Here is a 17,197-nt window from a genome sequence, read left to right on the forward strand (position 1 = left end):
CTGTCCCCGCTGTCCCCGCAGTCCCCAGCCCGAGGCGCCCCGGGGGGTCAGGGTGACACTGTCCGCACTGTCCCCGCTGTCCCCACCCCGAGGCGCCCCCGGGGGTCAGGGTGACACTGTCCCCGCTGTCCCCGCTGTCCCCACCCCGAGGGCGCCCCGGGGGTCAGGGTGACACTGTCCCCACTGTCCCCCGCTGTCCCCACCCCGGGGCTCCCCGGGGGTCAGGGTGACACTGTCCCCGGCTGTCCCCGCTGTCCCCACCCCGAGGTGACCCGGGTGGTCAGGGTGACACTGTCCCCACTGTCCCCGCTGTCCCCACCCCGAGGTGACCCGGGGGTCAGGGTGACACTGTCCCCACTGTCCCCGCTGTCCCCACCCCGGGGCTCCCCGGGGGTCAGGGTGACACTGTCCCCGCTGTCCCCGCTGTCCCCACCCCGGGGCTCCCCGGGGGTCAGGGTGACACTGTCCCCGCTGTCCCCGCTGTCCCCACCCCGGGGCTCCCCGTACCTGTCCCCCCAGGACGCGGCTCCCGCCCAGCGCGCGGTGCAGCGCGGCCACCTCGGGGCCGGGCCCGGTGATCAGCGACGTCCCCCGTGTCCACGATGGCCTCGCAGCCCCCCCCGCACAGGGGGGGGGGGTCCCGGCACCCCACCTCCCCCCGGGGCCCCCACCGACAGCCTGGGGGGGGGCACGGGGGTCGTTAGGGGGGTCGGGGGGCAGTTGGGGGGCGTTTAGGGTGGCTTTGGGGACACTTAGAGGGGTCAATCTGGGGGGGCACAGGGGGGCAGTTAGAGGGGTCAGGGGGCGTTTCGGGGGGTCAGGGGGCAGTTAGGGGGGTCAGGGGGTAGTCAGGGGGGTCAGAGGGGGGCGTTAAGGGGAGTCAGGGGGCAGTTGGGGGGGCTTTGGGGACACTTAGAGGGGTCAGGGATCAATTTGGGGGGCACAGGAGGCATTTAGGGGGGCACAGGGGGCAGGTAGAGGGGTCAGTGGGCACTTAGAGGGGTCAGGGGACATTAAAGGGGGCTTTGGGGGACAGTTACAGGGGTCAGGGGGCATTTGGGGGGGCTTCGGGGGCATTTAGAGGGGGTCAGGGGCTCAATTTGGGGGGCTGGGGGTCCTTTAGAGGGGTCGGAAGGGATTTGGGGGAGATCAGGAGGGTTTTGAGGGGATCTCGGGGGGATTCAGGGGATTTTGGGGGGGATTTTGGGGGGCTTTGGGGCTGTCTCACCTGTCCATGTGCACCTGCCAGTAGCTCTGCCGGGACACGGGGATGTAGTGCAGGGGACCCTCGAACTGTCCCTCGTCGATGCCCCCCAAAAGCAGCTCCCCCCCGTCGCCCTCCGACGCCCCACTGCGCCCCCACGGCCAGAACGGGGGGCGTCAGGGGGGGCTTGGGGCTCCCGGGGGGGTCCCAGGGGGGTCCCAGGGGGGGGATTTGGGGCTCTCAGAGGGGATTTGAGGGGGGATTTGGGGGTCTCAAAGGAGAATCTTGCGGGGATTTGGAGGTCCCAGAGGGGATTTGGGGGTCCCAGAGAGGATTTGAGGGGGGATTTGGGGGTCCCAAGGAGAATCCTGTGGGGATTTGGGGGTCTCAGAGGGGATTTCAGGGGGATTTGGGTGTCCCCGATGGGATTTTGGGCTCCCAGGGGGGTCCCAGAGGGAATTTGGGGGTCTCAGAGAGGATTTGAGGGGGGATTTGGGGGTCTCAAGGAGAGACCTGTGGGGATCTGGGTGCTCCAGAGGGGATTTGGGGGTCCCAAGGGGAATCCTGTGGATATTTGGGGGTCCCAGAGGGGATCTAGGGGTCCCATGGGTGTCCCAGAGGGGATTTCAGGGGGGATTTGGGGTCCCATGGGGGTCCTAGAGGGGATTTGGGGGTCCCAGATGGGATTTCAGGGGGGATTTGGGGTCCCAAGGGGAATCCTGTGGGGGTCTGGGGGTCCCAGAGGGGATTCGGGGCACGCCAGCTGCCCCCCTCACCTGCGCAGGCGGAAGGAGAAGACGTTGTTGTGGAAGAGGCGCTGCTTCATCATGTTGTCGAAGACGGGCCGGGCGGGCCCGGCCGAGGCGGCGGGGAAGGCCAGGCCCAGGACGCCATCGAAGCGCGCGGCCGCGAACGCCAGGCCCGGCAGCGCCACGGCCTCGGCAAAGGTCTGGTTGGGTACGGAGACGTTGGACACCTGGTGGGGACAGGGACAGGGACACAGTGACACAGGGACACAGGGACAGGGACACAGTGACACAGGGACAGTGACACAGGGACACAGGGACACAGGGACAGTGACACAGTGACACAGGGACAAACACCAGGCCCGGCAGCGCCACGGCCTCGGCAAAGGTCTGGTTGGGTACGGAGACGTTGGACACCTGGTGGGGACAGGGACAGGGACAGTGACACAGAGACAGGGACACAGTGACACAGGGACAGTGACACGGCCTCAGCAAAGGTCTGGTTGGGTACGGAGACGTTGGACACCTGGTGGGGACAGGGACAGGGACAGGGACACAGTGACACAGGGACAGTGACACAGTGACAGTGACACAGGGACAGGGACACAGTGACACAGGGACAGTGACACGGCCTCGGCAAAGGTCAGGTTGGGCACCGAGACGTTGGACACCTGGTGGGGACAACGACGCTGACAGTGTGACACAGTCCCCACAGCCCCCAGCCCACTATGGTGGTGTCGAGAAGACCCCCGGGACCCCTCCCCGGGGCCCCCAGCCCACCGTGGGGGTGTCGGGACCCCCCGGGCCCCCTCCCCGGAGCCCCCAGCCCACCGTGGGGGTGTCGGGACCCCCCGGGCCCCCTCCCCGGGGCCCCCAGCCCACCGTGGGGGTGTCGGGACCCCCCGGGCCCCCTCCCCGGAGCCCCCAGCCCACCGTGGGGGTGTCGGGACCCCCCGGGCCCCCTCCCCGGGGCCCCCAGCCCACCGTGGGGGTGTCGGGACCCCCCGGGCCCCCTCCCCGGGGCCCCCAGCCCACCGTGGGGGTGTCGGGACCCCCCGGGCCCCCTCCCCGGAGCCCCCAGCCCACCGTGGGGGTGTCGGGACCCCCCGGGCCCCCTCCCCGGAGCCCCCAGCCCACCGTGGGGATGTCGGGACCCCCCGGGCCCCCTCCCCGGGGCCCCCAGCCCACCGTGGGGGTGTCGGGACCCCCCGGGACCCCTCCCCGGGGCCCCCAGCCCACCGTGGGGGTGTCGGGACCCCCCGGGCCCCCTCCCCGGGCGCACCGTGAGGGTGTCGGTGCTGAGGAAGCCCCGCAGGCTGCCGCTGCCGTAGCTGATGGCGAAGGCGGTGCCGTTGGCGCGGTGAGTGCAGGACAGCGCGGGCCGGTAGTGGGGGTGCAGCCCTGGGGGGACACGGGGGGACACGGGGGTCACACACGGGGCGGGGGGGGGCACGGGCACTCGCCTCTGACCACGCCCATTCACCTCGGACCACGCCCACTCACCTCGGACCGCGCCCCATTCCCAGATCCTGCCCATTCACACTGTCCCTTCCTATTTATAGACCCCGCCCACTTCCACAGACCACGCCCCTTCGCTCAGCTCACACCCCTTTAAGCCACGCCCCTCAAGCCCTGCCTAATCAGTTGAGCTCCTCCCTGACCACGCCTCATTAGGTCCCGCCCCTCCATTGAAACCGCGCCCATTCCACAGTGCCAGGAGCCCAGACCCCTCCCATTCCACCACACCACACCCTCCTATGCCCCGCCCACACCCTAAACCACGCCCATCCCGGCACACCACGCCCTTCTATGCCACCCTCACCACCCAAACCACGCCCATCCCACCGTGCCGCACCCCACTAGTCCCCGCCCACAGTCTAAACCGTGCCCGCTCTGCCATGCCACGCCCCACTAGGCCCCGCCCACCACCCTGCCACGCCCGTTTCGGCCCCGCCCCTCACAGCAGGCCAGGTAGAGCAGGCAGCAGCGCGCCGAGGGCACCCAGAGGTCGGCGGAGCCGGTGTCGAAGATGACGCGGAAATCCTGGGGGGGGGTCCCCAGGGAGATGGTCCCGTAGTACTGCGCCTGGGGGGGGGGGACAACAGGGCGGGGTCACCGCGGGGTCACCCGGGGTCACCGCGGCGTTGGGAACCACCCCCGATGTCCCCGTGTCCCCAGAACGGTGGGAGAGTGGTCCCGTCTCAACCCATCCTCAGGGACTGTCACACCCCTGTCCCCAGGTCCCTGTGACCCCTGTCCCCATGTCCCCGAGGTCCCTGTGACCCCTGACCCCGTGTCCCCAGGTCCCTGTGACCCCTGACCCCGTGTCCCCATGACACCCCTGTCCCCAAGGTCCCTGTGACCCCTGACCCCGTGTCCCCAGGTCCCTGTGACCCCTGACCCCGTGTCCCCATGATACCCCTGTCCCCAAGGTCCCTGTGACCCCTGACCCCGTGTCCCCAGGGTCCCTGTGACCACTGTCCCTGTGTCCCCAGGTCCCTGTGACCCCTGACCCTGTGTCCCCAGGGTCCCTGTGACCACTCCAGTGTCCCCAAGGTCCCTCCGTGTCCCCTGACACTGTCACACCCCTGTTCCAATGTCCCCATGACACCCCTGTCCCCCTGTCCCCAGGGTCCCTGTGACTCCCCCAGTGTCCCCAAGGTCCCTCCGTGTCCCCTGACACTGTCACACCCCTGTCCCCAAGGTCCCCGTGACCCCTCCGTGTCCCCTGACATTGTCACACTCCCTCCTGTGTCCCCAAGGTCCCTCCATGTCCCCACAACACTGCCACACCCCTGTCCCCGTGTCCCTGTGACCCCTGTCCCCCTGTCCCCAAGGTTCCTGTGACCCCTCCAGTGACCCCAAAGTCCCTCCGTGTCCCCATGACACCCCTGTCCCCCTGTCCCCAGGGTCCCTGTGACCCCTGTCCCCCTGTCCCCAGGGTCCCTGTGACCCCTCCAGTGTCCCCAAGGTCCCTCCGTGTCCCCTGACACTGTCACACCCCTGTCCCCGTGACCCCTGACCCCGTGTCCCCAGGGTCCCTGTGCCCCCTCCCCATGTCCCCAGCCCCGACCCCCGCCCTGTCCCCGCCCCGGGGGTGGCTGTCCCCTCCCCCCCGCCCCTCCCCCACTCACGTCCATGTAATTGTGGAGCCGCGTGGGCGCGGCCGCCCCTCCCCCACTGCGGCTGCGGGGGGCGCCCCCCGACCCCCAGAACTTGGGGGGCACCCAGGGGCCCCTCTCCAGCGGGATGCTGCGGGGGACAGGGAGGGGTTAAACCGCCGCCCTAATCAGCCTAATGAGCCTAATGAGCTTCTTAATGAGCGGCAATTATGCTAATGAAGGGTTACGCCGCCCGGCATGGGGGGGGGGGGCGATTAATGAGGTTAATGAGGGGCTCCCAGAGCCCCCCTCCCCCGCGTTTTCATAGCGGGGGGGGGTTAATGGGGGTCCCCAAATTATGGGGTCAGCCCCCCCGGGGTCAGAGGTCACGGGGAGGGGTCACGCCCTGGTGGGTGGGGCCGGGCCCGAGCGGGTCTGACCGGTCCCGCCCCCGCCCGGCCTCACCTGGGGCGGGCCGGGGGTGTCGGGAACCCCCAAAACCGCTCCCAAACCTCACCTGGGGGCAGCCAGGTATCCGGGAAACCCCAAGATCCCACCTGGGGGCATCCGGGAACCCCTAAACCCCTCCCAAAATCTGTCTGGGGGCATCCAGGTGTCCCTGAAACCCCAAAATCCCACCTGAGTGCCTCCAGGTGTCCGGAAAAACCCCCAAAACCTCACCTGGGGGGATCCAGGTACCAGGGAAACCCCTAAATTAACTCCCAAAATCCCATCTACGGAGGATCCAGGTATCCAGGAACTCCCAAAATCCCACCTGGAGGCATCCAGGTATCCGGGAGCCTCTAAATTCACCCCCAAAACCTCCAGGTACCCAGGAACCCACCAAAAACTCCTCCCCAAACCCCACCTGGGGGAGCTCAGGTATCCGGGAACTCCTAAATTCACCCCCAAAATCTCACCTGGGGGGACCCAGGTAAACGGGACCCCCCCAAAACATCTCCCAAACCTCACCTGGGGGGACCCAGGTATCCGGGACCCCCCCAAAACATCTCCCAAACCTCACCTGGGGGGATCCAGGTATCCGGGACCCCCCCAAAACATCTCCCAAACCTCACCTGGGGGGATCCAGGTATCCGAGACCCCCCCAAAACCCCTCCCAAACCTCACCTGGGGGTGCCCAGGTACGCGGGACCCCCCCAAAACCCCTCCTAAACCTCACCTGGGGGGACCCAGGTATCCGGGACCCCCCCAAAACATCTCCCAAACCTCACCTGGGGGGATCCAGGTATCCGGGACCCCCCCAAAACCTCTCCCAAACCTCACCTGGGGGGACCCAGGTATCCGGGACCCCCCCAAAACATCTCCCAAACCTCACCTGGAGCTACCCAGGTAAACGGGACCCCCCCAAAGCCCCCCGCGACCCCTCCCCCGGGGTCTCACCGCAGCATCGCTCCCGCTCCAGCCACGAGCAGCAGGAGGGGCCCGATCCCGGGACCCCCCATGGCCGCTCTGAGCCCCCCGCCCCGCGCGCGCGGGGGAACCCCCGGCGGGCCCCGCCCACCGACACGCCCCCTCCTCCCCCAAAACCGCGCCCCATTCCATTGATAGCGATGGGAAAACCCCGCCAGGCCACGCCCCCTTCATTGAATGCTCCGGGGGGCCACGCCCTCATTGGGTATGAATGGCTCGATAGGCCGCGCCCACTTCCAGAGACACGCCCCTTCATTGGGCAAACAGCCCACATAGTCACGCCCCTTTGGGGAAACACCCATAACCGCGCCCCCTTCATTGAATGCCTCTCGGGGGGCCACGCCCTCATTATATATGAATGGCTCGATCAGCCACGCCTACTCGCAGAGCCGCGCCCCTTCCTGAAAACCACGCCCCATGCCATTGATAGCAATGGGAAAACCCCGTCAGGCCACGCCCCCAAATGACAGCTCCGGGAGCCACGCCCTCATTGGATAGCAATGGCGAGAATGCCACGCCCACTCATGTAACCACGTCCCTTCATTGGGAAAAACAACTGGCATAGCCACGCCCCCGTCGTTGGGAAACAATAGTAAAACCACGCCTCCTTAAGCTCCGCCCCTTTACGACCATAAATGGCAAGTCGTTAGCTCAGCCACGCCCCCTCACCAAAGCCACGCCCCTCGGTGACGCAATGGCGGGGGCGGGGGTGACTCAGGGGGCGCGGGAAGCCCGAAACCGCCCCCCACATCCGGGGGGGGACACCCCAAATTCCCCGAAAACGTGGGGGGGCGGGGCCTCAAAACCAGCCCGTAATTAGGAGAGGTTAATTAATTCTGGGGGGTGGTTTTACGAAGGGGGAGGGTTTAAAATCCACCCAGAGAATGGGGGGGGGGGGGGGTGGCCAAAATCACCCCAAAAGTGGGGACCCGCCCCCCAAAAAAATCTATTTTGGGAGGACCCCAAACCCCCCAAAACTGAGACCCCCCCCAAATAAAATCCCATTTTGAGGACCCCAAACCCCCCAAAACTGAGACCCCCCTCCCCCCAAATTAACGCCATTTTAGGACCCCCCCCCCCCAAATTAACCCCCAATTGGGGGAGGGGTCCCCACCCCGACCCCGCCCCCCAATTTGGGGAGGGGGTCCCCGAAATCTCACGGGGCGGGGGGGGGGGCCGTGAAGCACCTTTATTAATCCGCTGCGCCGGGGGGGGGAGGGGGGGTCGGACGGATGCGGGGCCCCCCCCACCCCGACCCCTCCCCCTTCCCCAAAAATTTGGGGGGGGGGGGGTTTGGAGTGTTGAGTGTGAGGAGGGGGCGGCGGAGCAGCCCCCCCCTAAAAAAACCGCCCCCTCCCCAAAATTAAACACCGCGGGGGGGGGGGGGTGTGAGGCACTGATAATGAGGAGGGGGCGCGGATTTTTTTTTTTGGGGACCCCTCCCCAAAATTAAACACCGCGGGTGGAGTGGGGGGGTTGTGAGGCACTGATAATGAGGAGGGGGCGCGGATTTTTTTGGGGGGGGACCCCTCCCCAAAATTAAACACCGCGGGGGGGTTGTGAGGCACTGATAATGAGGAGGGGGCGCGGATTTTTTTTGGGGGGGACCCCTCCCCAAAATTAAACACCGCGGGTGGAGTGGGGGGGTTGTGAGGCACTGATAATGAGGAGGGGGCGCGGATTTTTTTGGGGGGGACCCCTCCCCAAAATTAAACACCGCGGGTGGAGTGGGGGGGTTGTGAGGCACTGATAATGAGGAGGGGGCGCGGATTTTTTTGGGGGGACCCCTCCCCAAAATTAAACACCGCGGGGGGGGTTGTGAGGCACTGATAATGAGGAGGGGGCGCGGATTTTTTTTGGGGGGGGACCCCTCCCCAAAATTAAACACCGCGGGTGGAGTGGGGGGGTTGTGAGGCACTGATAATGAGGAGGGGGCGCGGATTTTTTTTGGGGGGGGACCCCTCCCCAAAATAAAACACCGCGGGGGGGGTTGTGAGGCACTGATAATGAGGAGGGGGCGCGGATTTTTTTTTTTTGGGGGGGGGGACCCCTCCCCAAAATTAAACACCGCGGGGGGGTTGTGAGGCACTGATAATGAGGAGGGGGCGCGGATTTGTTTGGGGGGGACCCCTCCCCAAAATTAAACACCGCGGGTGGAGTGGGGGGGTTGTGAGGCACTGATAATGAGGAGGGGGCGCGGATTTTTTTTGGGGGGGACCCCTCCCCAAAATTAAACACCGCGGGTGGAGTGGGGGGGTTGTGAGGCACTGATAATGAGGAGGGGGCGCGGATTTTTTTTTTTGGGGGGGGGACCCCTCCCCAAAATAAAACACCGCGGGGGGGGTTGTGAGGCACTGATAATGAGGAGGGGGCGCGGATTTTTTTTTTTTTGGGGGGGGACCCCTCCCCAAAATAATAACAAGGGGTGAGCCTGAGGCGGGCGGGGGGCGCCCCCCGGTTTGGGGTCAGTTGCGGGTGGGGGGCAGCCCGGGGGGGCTCGGGGGGCGCCGGATGTTGGCGCGGTCCTTGGCCGCCTCCTCCTCCTCGTCGTAGCGCTCGTCCTCGTCGTCGCTGTGTCGCGGGCTCGACAGTCGCGATAGAGCCGGGGAGGGCGGCACCGAGGCGGGGCGGGGGTAGCGGAAACCCTGCGGGGGGGGGGAGAGAGAGAGAGAGGGGAAAAAATAAAACAGAGATGCGAATGAGGAATAAAAAGATAAAAAGGAAAAATTAAAAAAAAAAATAGAAATAAAAGTAATCGAAAAATGAAGGAGAAATAAAAATGAAAGTAATTAGAAGTTAAAGAGAAGTAAAGATAAAAGATAGGAAAAAAGAGAGAGAAATGCGAAGTAGAAATAGAAATAGGAAGAAAAGTAAAAATTGAAATAGAAATTGAAAGTTAAAAAAAAAAGGTAAAAATAAAAAAAAAATAAACAAAAAAACCCCCGAAACAAAGGCATAAAACAAAAATAAAAATAAAAATAAAAATAAAAACAAAAATAAAAGTAAAAAATAAAAATAAAAGTAAAAAAAAAATAAAAGTAAAAATAAAAAAAAAAATTAAAAAAAAGTAAAAATAAAAGTAAAACTAAAAATAAAAGTAAAACAAAAAATAAAAATAAAAATAAAAATAAAAGTAAAAATAAATATAAAAGTAAAACAAAAAATAAAAAGAAAAGTAAAAATAAAAATAAAAGTCAAAATAAAAATTAAAAAAAAAAATTAAAAATAAATATAAAAAATAAAAATAAAAATAAAAATAAAAGTAAAAATAAAAGTAAAAATAAAAATAAAAGTAAAACAAAAAATAAAAATAAAAGTAAAAATAAAAAAAATAAAAATAAAAATAAAAGTAAAAATAAATATAAAAGTAAAACAAAAAATAAAAAAAGTAAAAATACAAATAAAAGTCAAAATAAAAAAAAAACAAAATTAAAAATAAATATAAAAAATAAAAATAAAAGTAAAAATAAAAATAAAAATAAAAATAAAAAGGGTTAGAGGGGGGTCTGGGGGGGTTGGGGGAAGGGGGAAAAAAGGAGGAAAAGGGATAAAAAAGAAAAAGGGGAGAAAAAAGAGGAGGAAAAGGGGGAAAAAGGGGAGAAACAGAGGAAACAAAGACACAAGAAAGGAAGAGGAAAAGGGGTGGGGGGGAAGGGGGAAAAAGGGAAAAAACCCCAAAACGCTCCCGGGTTCAGGGGGGACTTTGGGGGAGGGGGTTGGGGGGATTTTGGGGGTCTTGGGGTCACTCAGGGGGGTTTTTTTAGGGATTTTTGGGGTTTTGGGGTCACTCAGGGGCAGTTTTGGGGCGATTTTGGGGTTTTGGGGGTCATTCAGGGGGGTCTTTTCGGGATTTTTGGGGTCACTCAGGAGGTTTTGGGGGTTTTGGGGTCACTCCCGGGTTCAGGCGGATTTTTGGGAAGGGGGTTTTGGGGTTTTTTGGGGTTTTCTGGGTCACTCTGGGGAGTTTTTTGGGGTTTTCTGGGGTTTCTGGGGTTTGGGGTTTTTTGGGGTCACTCAGGAGGTTTTTGGGGTTTTTTTGGGTCACTCAAGGGAGTTTTTTGGGGTTTTCTGGGGTTTCTGGGATTTGGGGTTTTTTGGGGGGGTTTTGGGGTCACTCAGGAGGTTTTTGGGGGTTTTTTTGGGTCACACAGGGGAGTTTTTTTGGGTTTTTTGGGGTTTCTGGGGTTTGGGGTTTTTTGGGGGGTTTTGGGGTCACTCAGGAGGTTTTTGGGGGTTTTGTGGGGTCACTCAGGGGAGTTTTTTGGGGTTTCTTTGGGGTTTTTTGGGGGTTTCTGGGATTTGGGGTTTTTTGGGGGGTTTTGGGGTCACTCAGGAGGTTTTTGGGGTTTTTTTGGGGTTTCTGGGGTTTGGGGTTTTTTGGGGTCACTCAGGAGGTTTTTGGGGGTTTTTTTGGGTCACTCAGGGGAGTTTTTTGGGTTTTTTTTGGGGTTTCTGGGATTTGGGGTTTTTTGGGGGGGTTTTGGGGTCACTCAGGAGGTTTTTGGGGGTTTTTTTGGGTCACTCAGGGGAGTTTTTTTGGGTTTTTTGGGGTTTCTGGGGTTTGGGGTTTTTTGGGGGGTTTTGGGGTCACTCAGGAGGTTTTTGGGGGTTTTGTGGGGTCACTCAGGGGAGTTTTTTGGGGTTTCTTTGGGGTTTTTTGGGGGTTTCTGGGATTTGGGGTTTTTTGGGGGGTTTTGGGGTCACTCAGGAGGTTTTTGGGGTTTTTTTGGGGTGACTCACGGCGGCGGCCTCGGGGGGCTCGTAGGTGAAGCTCTCGGGGAAGGCCTTGGCCAGGGCCATGCGCCGGGCGAAGGTGTAATACTGGGGAGGGGGCACGGGGGGCTCAGGGGACACCAGGGACCCCAAAACCCCCCGGAGATGCCTCCAAACCCCCAAGGAACTTCTCTAGGAACTCCAGAGACTCCTCGAGGCCTCCTCCAGGACCCAAAAAACCAATCTAGGAACTCCAGAAACCCCTCCAGGACCCAAAGAGTTCCTCCAAACCCCCCTGAGATGTCTCCAAAACCCCCTGAGATGTCTCCAAACCCCCCTGAGATGTCTCCAAACCCCCCTGAGATGTCTCCAACCCCCCCGAGATGTCTCCAAACCCCCTGAGATGTCTCCAAACCCCCCTGAGATGTCTCCAAACCCCCCTGAGATGTCTCCAAACCCCCGAGATGTCTCCAACCCCACCTGAGATGTCTCCAAACCTCCCTGAGATGTCTCCAAACCCCCCTGAGATGCCTCCAAACCCCCTGAGATGTCTCCAAACCCCCCTGAGATGTCTCCAACCCCCCCAGAGATGTCTCCAGCCCCCCTGAGATGTCTCCAAACCTCCCTGAGATGCCTCCAAACCCCCTGAGATGTCTCCAAACCCCCCTGAGATGTCTCCAAACCTTCCAGAAACTTCTCTAGGAGCTCCAAAGACCCCTCCAGGACCGAAAAAGTTTCTCCAAACCCCCCTGAGATGCCTTCAAACCTCCTAGAAACTTCTCTAGGACTCTCAAGAACTCCTCCAAGACCCAAAGGGTTCCTCCAAACCCCCCTGAGATGTCTCCAAATTCCCCTGAGATGCCTCCAAACCCCCGAGATGTCTCTAAACCCCTCTGAGATGTCTCCAAACCTCCCTGAGATGTCTCCAAACCTCCCAGAAACTTCTCTAGGAGCTCCAAAGACCCCTCCAGGACCGAAAAAGTTTCTCCAAACCCCCCTGAGATGCCTCCAACCCCCCCGAGATGCCCCCAGGGCCCCCAGGAGGAGCCCCTGGTCTCACCCTGCCCAGGTATTTCCAGTCGAGCAGGTCGGAGAGGCGCTCGGTGCGGTTGCGCTGCACGATGCGCTGCCGCCGGCTCTGCTGGCAGAAGCCGTACAGGAACGCCGTGAGCTGGGCACAGGACTCCTCCGGGGCCCGGAAACGCCTGTCCACGATGTAGATCCCTGAGGGGACAGCGGGGACATGGGGACATTGGGGACACTGGGGACACTGGGGACATTGGGGGACATTGGGGACACTGGGGACATTGAGATCATTGGGGACACTGGGGACATTGGGGGACATTGGGGACAATGGGGACACTGGGGACATTGGGGTCATTGAGGACATTGGGGACAGCGGGGACATGGGGACATTGGGGACATTGGGGACATCAGGGACATTGAGATCATTGGGGACATTGGGGACACTGGGGACACTGGGGACATTGGGGACATTGGGGGACATTGGGGACATTGGGGACATTGGGAACATGGGGACACTGGGGTCATTGAGGACATTGGGGTCATTGGGGACATTGGGGACATCAGGGACATTGAGATCATTGGGGACATTGGGGACACTGGGGACACTGGGGACATTGGGGACATTGGGGACATTGGGGACATGGGGGACATTGGGGACAATGGGGACACTGGGGACATTGGGGTCATTGGGGACACTGGGGACATTGAGGACGTTGGGGACACTGGGGACACTGGGGACATTGGGGGACATTGGGGACATTGGGGACATTGGGGACACTGGGGACATTGGGGGACATTGGGGACATTGGGGACATTGGGGACATTGGGGACACTGGGGACACTGGGGACATTGGGGGACATTGGGGACATTGGGGACACTGGGGACATTGGGGGACATTGGGGACATTGGGGACATTGGGGACACTGGGGACATTGGGGGACATTGGGGACATTGGGGACACTGGGGACATTGGGGTCATTTGGGGACATGGGCCAGGGACAAGGAGAGGGGGACAGGGACACCGAGCCCCCCTGGCAGGGCGGGGTCAGGGACATGGAGACACAGGTAACCCACACCTCCAGATTTTCAGCCCTCCCCATATTTTCGGCCCCCATATTTTGGGGTCCCCCCATATTTTGGGGTCCCCCCATATTTTCAGCCCCCCCCATATTTTCGGGTCCCCCCCATATTTTCAGCCCCTCCCATATTTTCGGGTCCCCCCCATATTTTCAGCCCCCCCATATTTTGGGGCCCCCCCCATATTTTCAGCCCCCCCATATTTTGGGGTCCCCCCATATTTCCGGGCCCCCCGCTGACCGTAGGCCGAGGGGTCAGCGATGTGCTCCTCCATGAAGCAGCCGAAGCCCGACAGGTTGGTGGAGACGCTGGGGATCCCCATCACCGTGCACTCCGCTGGGGTCCGGGGGGGGGGACACACACACAGATTTTGGGGGGTCAAAGGGGGATTTGGGGGGTCGCGGGACCCCCCCAGGAGCCCCCCCCGGGGCGGGTCTTACCCGGGGTGTAGCCCCAGGGCTCGTAGTAGGAGGGGAAGACGCCGAGGTGACAGCCCCGCACGAACTCCTCGTAATCCACGGGCAGCAGGGGGCTGGTGGAGGACAGGAACTCGGGGTGGAAAATTATCTTGGGGGAAGGGGGGAGGAAAAAAAAAAAAAAAAGGGGGGGGAGGGGTGTGAACCCCGGAATTATCCTCTGGAAGCCACCTCCCCCCCCCCCAAAAAAAAATTGTTTAACTCGATTGTGAAATTCCAACGAAAATCGGAATTTTTTTTGGTGGGTTTCATCGCCAAGAATTTCCCCTCGGAACTCAAAATTTTCGCCGCAGAGGAGGAGGAAATTCCTCTTCAAATTCTTCTGCTGGACCCCAAAATCCTCACCTGCACCCCAAAATCCTCACCTGGACCCCAAAATTCCCTCCCTGGACCCCAAAATCCTCACCCGGACCCCAAAATTCCCTCCCTGGACCCCAAAATCCTCACCCGGACCCCAAAATTCCCTCCCTGGACTCCAAAATCCTCACCCGGACCCCAAAATCCTCACCTGGACCCCAAAATTCCCTCCCTGGACCCCAAAATCCTCACCTGGACCCAAAATTCCCTCCCTGGACCCCAAAATCCTCCCCTGGACCCCAAAATCCTCACCCGGACCCCAAAATCCTCACCTGGACCCCAAAATCCTCACCTGGACCCCAAAATTCCCTCCCTGGACCCCAAAATCCTCACCTGGACCCCAAAATTCCCTCCCTGGACCCCAAAATTCCCTCCCTGGACCCCAAAATCCTCCCCTGGACCCCAAAATCCTCACCCGGACCCCAAAATCCTCACCTGGACCCCAAAATTCCCTCCCTCGACCCAAAATTCCCTCCCTGGACCCCAAAATCCTCACCTGGACCCCAAAATCCCCTCCCCAAAGCACCAAAATCCTCCAAATTCTCCCCAGAATCCAAAACCCACCTCCCCACCTTCACCCCAAAATATTCCCCGGCCATCAAAATCCCCTTTCCCGGAACCCCAAAATCCCCCCAAACCCCCCCAAGCCCCCCAAAACCGCCCCAAACCCCCACACCCCAACGTCCCCTTGTCCCCCCTGGTGTCACCGCGCCCCAAAAGTGTCCCCAAGTGCCACCTTGACCCTGTCCCTGCTGCTGTTGAAGAGCCCCAGACCCCCCAAAATCCCCCAAAACCCCCCAAAACCTCCCAAGACCCCCCAAAACCTCAATGAAACGCCCCCAAACCCCCCCAAACGCCCACCCCCCAACGTCCCCGTGTCCCCTCCCCCGGTGCCAGGACATTTGGGGACACCCAGGGATGTCCCCAAGTGCCACCTTGACCCTGTCCCTGCTGCTGTTGAAGAGCCCCAGACCCCCCAAAATCCCCCAAGACTCCCCAAAACCTCAATGAAACCCCCCCAAACGCCCACCCCCCCAATGTCCCCGTGTCCCCTCCCCCGGTGCCAGGACATTTGGGGACACCCAGGGATGTCCCCAGGTGCCACCTTGACCCTGTCCCTGCTGCTGTTGAAGAGCCCCAGACCCCCCAAAATCCCCCAAAACCTCAATGAAACCCCCCCAAACGCCCACCCCCCAATGTCCCCGTGTCCCCCCCCCAGTGCCAGGACATTTGGGGACACCCAGGGATGTCCCCAGGTGCCACCTTGACCCTGTCGTTGCTGCTGTTGAAGAGGCCGATCCTGCGGATCGTGGTCAGGATGGGGTCGGTGGCGTCGTCCAGCATGTTGTGGGTGCACACGGGGGGGAACGACTGGCGCTGGGGGGAGATTTTGGGGGGGGTCCCCAAATGTTCGGGATCCCCAAATCCCCCAGGAGCCCCGAAATTGTTTTTACCCCCCAAAAAACGGCACCAAGAAGACCCAAATTCCTCCAAATTTCCCCCCAAAAAAGGGGCACCGGGAGCCCCCAAATCTCACACCCCCCCCCAAAAAAAAAGGGGGACCCCCAAAATTGTCCCCAAACCCTGAAAATGGGGTTCCAGAGCCCCCAAAAAGGGTCCCAGCCCCCCCAAAGGGGGTCTCAGGTGTCCCAGACCCTCAAAAGGGGGTCCCAGCACCCCAAAAAAGGGTCCCAGCCCCCCAAAATGAGACCCCAGGTGTGTCAGACCCCCAAAAAGAGTCCCAGGCCCCCCCAAAAGAGATCTCAGTCCCCCCAAAAAGGGTGTCAGCCCCCCAAAAGGGTTCCAGCCCCCCCAAAAAGGGGTCCCAGGTGTCCCAGCCCCCCAAAAGGGGATCACAGTCCCCCAAAAAAGGTTCCCAGTCCCCCCAAAAAGGGTCCCAGCCCCCCAAAAGGGGGTCCCAGGTGTCCCAGCCCCCCAAAATAGAGTTCCAGCCTCCCCCAAAAGGGTCCCAGCCCCCCAAAAATGGGATCCCAGCCCCCCAAAAGGGGGTCTCAGGTGTCCCAGTCCCCCAAAATAGAGTTCCAGCCTCCCCAAAAAGGGTCCCAGCACCCCAAAAAAGGGTCCCAGCCCCCCAAAAGGGGGTCACAGGTGTCCCAGTCCCCCCAAAATGAGTCCCAGCCCCCCAAAAGGGGTTCCCCAGGTGTCCCCGCCCCCCAGAAGGGGCTCCCCAGGTGTCCCCACCCCCCAAAAGGGGGTCCCAAGTGTCTCAGACCCCCAAAAAGGGTCCCAGCCCCCCAAAAAATGAGTCCCAGCCCCCCAAAAATGGGATCCCAGCCCCCCAAAAGGGGTTCCCCAGGTGTCCCAGTCCCCCAAAATAGAGTTCCAGCCTCCCCAAAAAGGGTCCCAGACCCCCAAAATGAGTCCCAGCCCCCCAAAAGGGGTTCCCCAGGTGTCCCGGCCCCCCAGAAAGGGGTCTCAGGTGTCCTAGCCCCCCAAAAGGGGTTCCCAGTCCCCCAAAAGGGGGTCCCAGGTGTCTCAGACCCCCAAGAAAGGGTCCCAGCCCCCCAAAAAATGAGTCCCAGTCCCCCAAAATAGAGTTCCAGCCCCCCAGAAGGGGTTCCCCAGGTGTCCCGGCCCCCCAAAAGGGGGTCCCAGGTGTCTCAGACCCCCAAAAAAGGGTCTCGGCCCCCCCAAAATGAGTCCCCGCCCCCCAAAATGAGTCCCAGCCCCCCAGAAGGGGCTCCCCAGGTGTCCCGGCCCCCCAGACCCACCTGGGTGGCGAAGATGGCCCGTTTCATCATGGTGAAATCCTCCCTGTCCAGCATCTTGTTCATGTCCGGGAGGTTCCCCCTGGGAATCCGGGGGGAGGTCAGGAGAGACCCCCCCCCAAAAAAAACCCCCCGAGGGGTCCCCCAGGATTTCGGGGATTTTTTGGGGTTTTTTTGGGGGTTTTTTGGGGGTTTTTTTTCGGGGGGTTTCTTACACCAGCAGAGACTCGTAGAGCTTCTTCCCGAATTTCTCCTTCACGGCGTTGGCCGTGTCCCTGCGGGGAGGGGAGAATTTTGGGGGGGGGTCCCTGAGGGGTTTTGGGGGGTCCAGGGGGT

The 17,197-nt window shown here is 60.6% G+C and overlaps 2 protein-coding genes across 3 annotated transcripts in view; both read right to left on the bottom strand.

The window, feature by feature from the left end:
• Positions 1-507: 507 nt before the first annotated feature.
• Positions 508-5,591, bottom strand: LOC136305196 (cathepsin D-like; the record flags this gene model as incomplete). The annotated part of the gene is made up of 7 exons (XM_066208529.1): positions 5,085-5,591; positions 3,912-4,035; positions 3,233-3,351; positions 2,421-2,476; positions 1,981-2,367; positions 1,229-1,254; positions 508-678 (listed from the first exon to the last, which is right to left on the bottom strand). Coding segments are annotated over exons 1-7 (889 nt in total), but the record flags the coding sequence as incomplete, so codon positions are not given.
• A 2,063-nt stretch (positions 5,592-7,654) lies between these two features.
• The window catches only part of GYS1 (glycogen synthase 1), a 31,402-nt gene continuing 21,859 nt past the window's right edge, over positions 7,655-17,197 (bottom strand). For both annotated transcript variants that reach the window (XM_066208534.1, XM_066208535.1), the window contains exons 10-17: positions 17,077-17,136; positions 16,865-16,943; positions 15,396-15,509; positions 13,740-13,866; positions 13,540-13,635; positions 12,256-12,419; positions 11,223-11,303; positions 7,655-9,127 (exon numbers count right to left, since the gene is read on the bottom strand). In XM_066208534.1, the coding sequence (XP_066064631.1) occupies positions 8,948-9,127; positions 11,223-11,303; positions 12,256-12,419; positions 13,540-13,635; positions 13,740-13,866; positions 15,396-15,509; positions 16,865-16,943; positions 17,077-17,136 (901 nt within the window). In that variant the 3' untranslated portion in view covers positions 7,655-8,947. The remainder of the gene's footprint in view (positions 9,128-11,222; positions 11,304-12,255; positions 12,420-13,539; positions 13,636-13,739; positions 13,867-15,395; positions 15,510-16,864; positions 16,944-17,076; positions 17,137-17,197) is intronic.

The sequence above is a fragment of the Chamaea fasciata genome, unplaced genomic scaffold (genome assembly GCF_029207755.1).
Source record: "Chamaea fasciata isolate MVZ Bird 193981 ecotype frontalis unplaced genomic scaffold, bChaFas1.0.hap1 SCAF_310, whole genome shotgun sequence".
In the NCBI taxonomy this organism is placed as follows: domain Eukaryota; kingdom Metazoa; phylum Chordata; class Aves; order Passeriformes; family Sylviidae; genus Chamaea; species Chamaea fasciata.